At 36.0% G+C, this 8,413-nt stretch overlaps 2 protein-coding genes across 2 annotated transcripts in view; both read left to right on the forward strand.

Annotated features, from left to right (window-relative positions):
* Positions 1-3,264, forward strand: part of LOC127182860 (mucin-2-like) — a 6,254-nt gene extending 2,990 nt beyond the window's left edge. The window contains exons 3-4 of the mRNA XM_051138525.1: positions 1,220-1,598; positions 3,169-3,264. Of these exons, the coding sequence (XP_050994482.1) occupies positions 1,220-1,598 (379 nt within the window). The 3' untranslated portion in view covers positions 3,169-3,264. The remainder of the gene's footprint in view (positions 1-1,219; positions 1,599-3,168) is intronic.
* pals1b (protein associated with LIN7 1, MAGUK p55 family member b) overlaps positions 1-7,580 on the forward strand; it is a 25,740-nt gene extending 18,160 nt beyond the window's left edge. Inside the window, exons 13-14 of the mRNA XM_051138529.1 lie at positions 6,741-6,878; positions 7,222-7,580. Of these exons, the coding sequence (XP_050994486.1) occupies positions 6,741-6,878; positions 7,222-7,398 (315 nt within the window). The 3' untranslated portion in view covers positions 7,399-7,580. The remainder of the gene's footprint in view (positions 1-6,740; positions 6,879-7,221) is intronic.
* The last annotated feature ends 833 nt before the right edge of the window (positions 7,581-8,413 follow it).

The raw sequence follows: 8,413 nt of genomic DNA on the forward strand, positions 1-8,413 counted from the left end.
ATTCATTTTTAAAATTTGGTTAACAGTGTAATGCATGGATGCCTGTCTGTTGTTTTTTTTTTTTAATTGTGAAAGGTCAATATTTCGTTTTTCTTAGATTTCTTTTATCTCAATATTTTAATCTTAGAATTTAGAGTTTACATTTCGCAATTCTGTTCTGTTCTGTTTTTCCAGCCACAGAGTTGATATTTGCAGGCTTATATTTTTAGATTTGCAAGTTATATGAAGAGTTCATTTGCAAATACAGATAAATCTTAGTTTTTAGCAATTTTCAGAAATCATGTTTTTTCATTGTGCATTCTAATTAATCTCAATCAAACTGCAGTTTGGTTAGTTTGATTAGGTAAAAAAAAAAACTAACAAATACAGCTAACTAACACAATAAAAACATGATAAAATAATGAAAACATGATTTTTGAAAATTAAAAAAAAAAAACTGAGTTATCTGTTTTTGCGAATAAACTTCATACTTTTATAATTTGGTCTTTTTTTCCCCCTCAGAACTGTGAGTTATAAACTTGCAATCGTGAGTTTACGTTTACAAATGCGAGTTTAAAGGTCAAAATTGTGAGGTGTAAACTCAGAATTGTACGAAAAAAGTCTGAATTGTGAGAAAAAAAATTGCAGTTACCTTTTTTATTTTATTTTATTTTATTTTATTGTATTTTTTTGTGGCTTCCATAGTAATGAGACCTGGATGCATTTCTATTATTATTATTATTATTATTATTATTATTTTTTTTTTTTTTTTTTAAATAAATTGGTATTTTATTTGTAATTTAATATTTTATTATTAAGGACACACTTGATCAAAAGTGACGCTAAAACACTTTTTACAAAAAAAAATAGCTTTCCAAATAAACATTAAATAATAACTGAAGTAAATAGTATTACTTAAGCAGCAAATCAGCATATTAGAATGATTTCTGAAGGACCATGAGACACTGAAGACTGGAGTTACAATGCTGAAAATTCAGCTTTGCATTACGGGACTAAATTACATTTGAAATTATATTTCAGTGGAAAACAGCTGTTTTAAAATATAATAATATCGTTTTTCACAACATCACAATTTTACCAAACATATGCAGCCTTGTGAGCATTAAAGAGTTGTTTCAAAAACATCAAAAAGCTTTCCAACCCCAAACTTTTGAATGGTAGTGTAAATTGTGCTGCATGTATGCGTAATGAACCATGTTTGGTTTGTGTTGTGTTACAGTGCTATTGAAGAATGGCCTGTTGCAGAGAAAGAACGCCTAGTGCGTTCAGAATCACCAAATGCAAAGAGGCAACGACTCTCATCCCCGATCCCTCAATCCACAACACCTCCACTGACAGACAGGCCCTTGAAGCACACCTCAAAAACTATGCCTAGGCCTCTGCCTAAACTTGCACCCATAGACTCTTCTGATCATGTACCAACCTTCGAGCCCACTCCCACAAGCATCGATGATCCATTGACCTGTACAACAATTGCTGAACCCGCATCTGATCCTAAACCTGCACCCATCAGGCCTCGGGCCGACAGCGACCTTGATGGCGACAGCGATGAGATCAGTGATTCAGGGAGGGAAGAGGAACTGTGGGAAGAAGAGTGAGTAAGGAAGTCTTGCATTTATTATAGTTTTTGTGTTAAAACATTAACATGTTTTTTGCATTTAATAAAAAGGTCTTGAGAAACATTGAACTTGTTTGCAAGAGATGCAAGACACGATTGCAGTGGTCATAGGTGTCTGTCTAGTAGAATGCAAGAACATATTGTGTGTGAACAGCCATAGCTGCTTTTTTGCACAAAATAAAATTATATGCAATGGAAGCAACTGCTTACTGTTCCTATTTCTATATCATTTTTAAAAAACTTTCAATCTTGCAGATTCTTGAAAGGTTATGTCAGTAATATTTCAAGATGAATACTTGCTGGACTGAAGTTTACTTGATTATTCAAATGTGAGTATCAAATATGATCATCAGGCTTTTGAGGAACGTTTTTTGGTAATCTCTCAGTCATCATTGTATTGCATTATGTATATTGCTCTCCACAATAAAACTACAGAGCTTCAACCATTCAAAGGGTTTCCGCAGGTCATTAAAAAGTCTTAAAGGTCTGAATTTGAATCTCCTGATTTTAAGGCCATTAAAATGTCTAAAATATGTGTATTTTTACTGCTAGGCTTTCAATTTTTGAGTTGAGTTGAGTTCTTATATCTGATCAAAAAATACAGCTGTTTAGCGCAACTGTAGTCTTGTTTACATACGTCGCATTTTGATTCAAGTAATCTGTGAAACACAGTGTGTAGAGATGTGAGCTTGTTCTTTTATGTGCAAGAGTGCTTTTCTCAAGTATCAGCACGATTGCAAATTTGATTCAGTTCAATGAATCAATTCAATAAAGTCAGTATGTATTCAATATATTTTTGGTTCACTGAGGAAATTTTACCAAATGAATGAAACAGCAGAATTGCTCTCCAAGCAACACACAGCGGTGTTTCATTACTGAATGATTTAGCATTTTGAACGGATAAGTATAATTACTGATTCAGTGATTCATTAATAAAGACAGGAGTCTCTTGCTTTTTTTAAACGAATCAGCTGTTTGAATGAATTGTTTGAATGATTCACTCAACTCACTCATAAGTCCATCTACTGGTAGTTTTACTTTCATATTTAAAGTACTTGTACCTTTTAATTAATTTAGTCATTTAAATATTTAATAAAAACAACCCCATAGTATTATTTATGCAGTTAAATGCATTTAACTTGCTCAGCAAAATATTATCTAATCAACAAAATCTCCAAACATGGAAATGTAAGTTTTTGCCAGTATTGCACACCCCTAACATGCACTTTTATGTTTTAAAAAGTTTAAAATTGACTAAAAAAGTGCAGCAGCCCTGTCATAAAACAAAATACAAGTCCTGTATTTTCCTGTATCATACTCTGTTAGCAATAAAAGCCTGATGTATCAAATTTGATACTCAACCAAACCACATTAGGTTATTTATTTAATAACATTGCCTAAAAATTCAATAAACTGTTAAATTACAAAACATTTTTAGTTATTTCATGTAAGGCTTTATAGGGTTAGCCCAGATGCTATTTACTAGTTTTCAATTGTTGTTATTGTGGCCACTGAGTCCACCCATATAAAGTGTTTGTTTTATTTTACAGTCTTGATTCTGGTGACGATTGGAACCCTCTTCTGGAAAGTCCGGATCGTTCAAAATCACCTGCATCAGCTCAGTCACCAAGAGGAGGCAACCCTCCTACACCCACATCATCAGGACTGATGGAAAAACTTTCCATGTCAATGTCTGAACCTGCTCCTGAAGCCACTCCCACAGCCAACCATAATTCCACTCCCGCACCCACCCCTGGTCCAGCACCCACTTTACCACGACGGAGAGGACGGCCACGTAAGCATCCCTTAAAACCCAACCTCACACCTATACCATCCCTTGATTCCACTCCTACAACCAACTCAAATCCGTTATCGGCTGCTGATTCTACTCCCGAAACCATCTCCATTCCCTCCGCTGATCCCATCCCTGCATCAAGTTTAGATCCCTCTCCCAATCCCGCGTTCTCCACCAATTCTGAACCCATTCCCAAACTTGCATCCGCTTCTGAAGCTATGCCAGAAGAGAAACCGAAGCCCATTGCAACTTTTTCAAAAAGGCAAACCAGAGGCAAGTCATCATCTGCCTTTGATTCACCTTGGGTGAAAGTTGAGAGCAAGCCAGATAAATGGCTTGACATCACCAATGAGGATGAGGAACCGGTACTACCGAATTTCTCTCCCAAGCGACAACCCGGTCCGCAGCTCACAACGGATGCCGCGTATACACCCTTACAGTTGTTCCAGCTCTTTTTCACCAACTCTGCAGTCAAGACAATCGTCCGAAACACTAACAAAAATGCAGAAAAGAGGGCGAAAGCTGGAAAGAAGTTTGTCTGGGTACCTCTAACCATAACAGAGTTCTACTCCTATTTGGCGTTAGTTGTGTACATGGGACTGGTGAAGGCAAAGTCAATTGCGGACTACTGGGCGAGAAAACGGATGTACAATTTCTCATATCCACAATCCATAATGTCCCGAGCAAGATTTCAAGCCATCTCTTGGAATCTTCACTTCTGTGATCTTCAGGAGGATGAGGAGAACAACAAAAAGAAAGGCACCGCGGGTTACGACCGGCTGCTCAAAATCAAGCCTCTGTACACGGACGTTCTTTCGGCGTGTAGGAAACACTTCCACCCCAACAGAGAGATTTTGGTAGACGAGAGAATGGTCGCTACCAAAGCTAGGATAGGATTTAAGCGATATATGAATGACAAACCAGCTAAATGGGGCTACAGACTCTTCGTTCTTGCCGATTCGTCCTGCGGGTACACCTGGAATTTCTTCGTGTATGAGGGAAAGACTTCGACGTCGTCGGGTAAAGGCGCCGGGTACGATTCGGTAATGAGACTACTGGATCACAAGGTCCTCGGCAAGGGTTATAGGCTATACATGGACAATTTCTACACTAGCCAGACTCTTTTCTTGGATTTGTTGCGGAACGGCATCCTCGCTTGTGGCGCATTGCGCCATAACTCCAGTTTACCGAAGGTCAACGACCTGAGCGGAAGATCTGAATTAGGATCCATCCGTTGGTGTCGGCAAGGTCCTCTTCTGTTCATCAAATGGATGGATGCGAGAGAAGTCCTCATGTGTTCCTCAATTCACAAGGCGTTTACGGGAGATACGGTCACCAGGAACGCCAAAGGTTCCGATGGGGTTTGGAGAACTCGTCTAATTCCCATTCCATCCGCTGTGAAGGACTACAGCAAACACATGGGAGGTGTCGATCTTTCAGATTCCCTCATTGAGTACTATAACGTCCTCCACAAAACCACAAAATGGTACAAGACCTTCTTCTTTCATTTTCTCGACATCGCAGTGGTCAACAGTTTCATCCTTCACCAAGAATTGGCGAAAGCTCAGAAGAAGGCCCCCTTCACTCATAAACTGTTTAGGGAAACGCTTGTTTCCGAACTTGCACGTGTCGGCAGAGGAAGGAATCCCTCAGCTCCCAAAGATCCCTCAACATCCGCCTCGCTGGTCTCCACAAACGAGTCGGCACACGTGCCTTCGACCCCTAATGAAACAAACGCGTACACGCCGTCCGACACGGAGTCGTCTCCTCCAGCCTCGCCCGCCCAGACGGAGCGATGCTATCCAGAGTATTTCGGTTCTGATGCTACACACGGGAGGCGAGTTTGTGTCATGTGCAAACTGCAAGGAAATAAAGTCAAGACTCCCATTTACTGCTCCCACTGCAAGGTGGCGTTGTGCTTCGTGTCGTCACGTAACTGCTTCAAGAAATGGCACATGGATTATCAGTTAGAAGATTTGTAGATATGTTGCTTGTTTGGGTTTTTTGAGGCCTTTTATGACTTTTTTTATTTTGTATGAAGTTGTTACTTGTATAGTTATGACTCTATTAAATAAAACTACAACGGATACAGTCTCTTGTTTTCTGTTTACATCTGTGTGCAATTTTATCAGGTGCTTTTTCTACCAAACAAGGACACTGCTAAAATTCATCATGAAAAGAAATGTTTACTTAAATGTAAGTGTATTTTTGTATTTTTATCACATCACAGTGATTTTAGTAAAGTTTTTTTTTTTTTTTTTTTTTTTTGTATTTTTATTAAATTTTTATCAAGTTAAACTACATGAAAATGAGAAAGGTTGTCTTTGCAATTAAATGGAAGGAAAAAGAAGTTTGATGGGCAAAAAAAAATCAGTTAACATTAATTTAAAGTAACAGTAGTTTTTTTATTACGCTTTTAGTTATCTATAACAAACATTCTTTTTGCAATTCTGTTTGGTCACTTTATTGGCAAAAAAATTTTTATTTGTATGGTTTCTATTCTGCTATGCAAGGTTCACATGCAAGATTCGCGTTTGTTTTGTACTTTTCTTTTTTTGACTTGTAGTTCGGTCTAATTTAGTTATTAGTAAAAATAATAATAAGAAAACCTGCCAAGAATGTATTTTCACATTTTATTGTAGTTATGTAAGGTTAAGACAGATCTTCTATTTGATGTAAAAAAAATAAATAAATAAATAAAATAAATAAATAAAAACAAATAAAAAAAATAAAATAAACCTAATGGTGTTGTAAAAAAAAAAAAAGAAAAGCAAAAGAATTTTGTTTTATGTAATGATGGATGTTTCATATTATTATTATTGCAATTTAACATTATTGAGGCAAAAGAGAATCTTATAAAAAATTATATTAAAAATTATTTTTAAAAAATATACTGTTATTACTTTGTCAGATACCTAAGTTCAATCAGTGTGTTAAAAAATATTGATTCCCAATCTAAAACAATACTGAGAAATCAGAAATTACAAATGAGAAACAGTGACATATTTGATTTTGTCTGTTAATTTCCATTAATTAATTTCTCCATTTATTTGTGACCCTAACTGTAATATACTACAAAAAAGTCTAATTACAAAATAACATCTAAACCAATATGATATACAATAATGCACATTGGTAAGCTAATGTATTTAATTCCTAGGAAAATTATATTTGCTGCAGATTAACTAAGATTGTTAGATGTGTGCGTTACATTATATTGAGTATATCTGGATTTATTTTTATTTTTTTTTTTTTTTTTTTTGAGCTTGTATTTGTTTCTTTCTCTGTTTTACATTCCATTTGTTCATTGTGTTTCATATTTCTCAGTCCCTGCGAGTGCTGTGCTCCTCGGATCTTAAACCGTACATCATCTTCATCAGGCCTTCTCCTCCTTCTCATTCTCCTCCTCCTCCTTCTCAGGAGCGATTCTCCAACCTGCTGACCAGAGGAGTGAAGAAACACATGGTCTTCATGACACACGTTTTCATTTAAATCATTTACACTAGCAGTCAACTATATATTTATATATAAATACAGTTGTATTTTTAATTATGTATAAATTAGATTTTTTTTTTAATATATATAAACATACATTAATCTTATTTTTTTTTTACCTTGTATATAACATTTTTACTACATATATAAGTAAAAATTCTGCTTTAAATTTGCTTAATCTGATCTAATTGATCTATTTAAAAAAATAAAGTGCATAGACACTATTTATTAATGTAGCATTTTATAACATATATTTATATGTATAGTTGCATGTAGTAATTGACAAAATTATGATTTCATTTTCTTTGTGCAGCCTGAGGATGTGAGAGAGACCTTGGAGAAAGTGCGTGAGATGGAGCACAGCTACGGTCACTTGTTCGATGCGGTGATCACAAACATTGAGCAGGAGAACAGCATCTCTGAACTGCTGAGACTCACTGACAAACTGGACATGGAGCCGCAGTGGGTCCCTTTAGCTTGGGTCAGCTAAAAAACACTTTCAGTTCAGAAGAAATGATGCATTTGCAGTGTTGAAGGCTAGAAATGTTCTGATGAGGCACCACAAGTGGTATGTTTGAAACGGCCTGCCACCTTATTACTGATATTTTGTGTGTCTGCTTGGTAAAGGTATTGTTCACCAAAAAAATGAAAAATTACAGTACTGTGCAAAAGTCTTAGGCCACTAGTATTTTCATCAGCTAAAAAATGGTTTAAAGTCAGTTAAAGTCGGTCTTTTGCTGTAGTGTGTCAGTAGGAAATATCAGTTTACATTTCTAAACATTCATTTTGCCATTAATTATAATAATCCAGTGAGATTTTTGTATGAAGCACAGGCTGTTGTCAGACTCCTTGTGCAAACAGAGATCTGATCTCTCCATCATTCAATCCAGTCTGTCTTAAGAAACAGAAAAAACGGAGACAGACTAAATCCAGAAGAACTGTGGCAACATCTCCACGATGCTTTAAGAGACCTACACCTACAAAGCTACAGTGCTGTTAAAATTTTTAGGCAGTTAGGCACATAAAATAAGGATGCTGTCAAAAACAGTGTCATAAATAGATTTTCTTTATCAATGAACTTCTATTAACTAAAATAAATCAGCATTTGATGTGACCATCCTTTGCGTTTAAAGCAGCTTTTGCCCTATGTGCACTTGTGCATAGTTTTTCAGGTAGCTTTGCAGGTAGGTTACTTGAAACATCTTGGAGATGTTGAAACAGTTCTTCTGGATTTAGTCTGTCTCAGTTTTTCTGTTTCTTCATGTCATTCCAGAGACAGACTGGATGATGGTGAGATCAGATCTCTGTGTGGAGCACTGGCTGTTGTCAGACTCCTTGTGCAAACAAAAATCTCACTAGATTATTACAATTAATGGCAGAATGTTTGGAAATGTAAACCGATATTTTTTACTGACACACTACAGCAAAAGATAGAAATAACTTACTTTAAACCATTTTTTAGCTTGTGAAAATACTAGTGGCCTAAAACATTTGCACAGTACTGT

The sequence above is a fragment of the Labeo rohita genome, chromosome 20, assembly GCF_022985175.1.
Source record: "Labeo rohita strain BAU-BD-2019 chromosome 20, IGBB_LRoh.1.0, whole genome shotgun sequence".
Classification (NCBI taxonomy): Eukaryota; Metazoa; Chordata; class Actinopteri; order Cypriniformes; family Cyprinidae; genus Labeo; species Labeo rohita.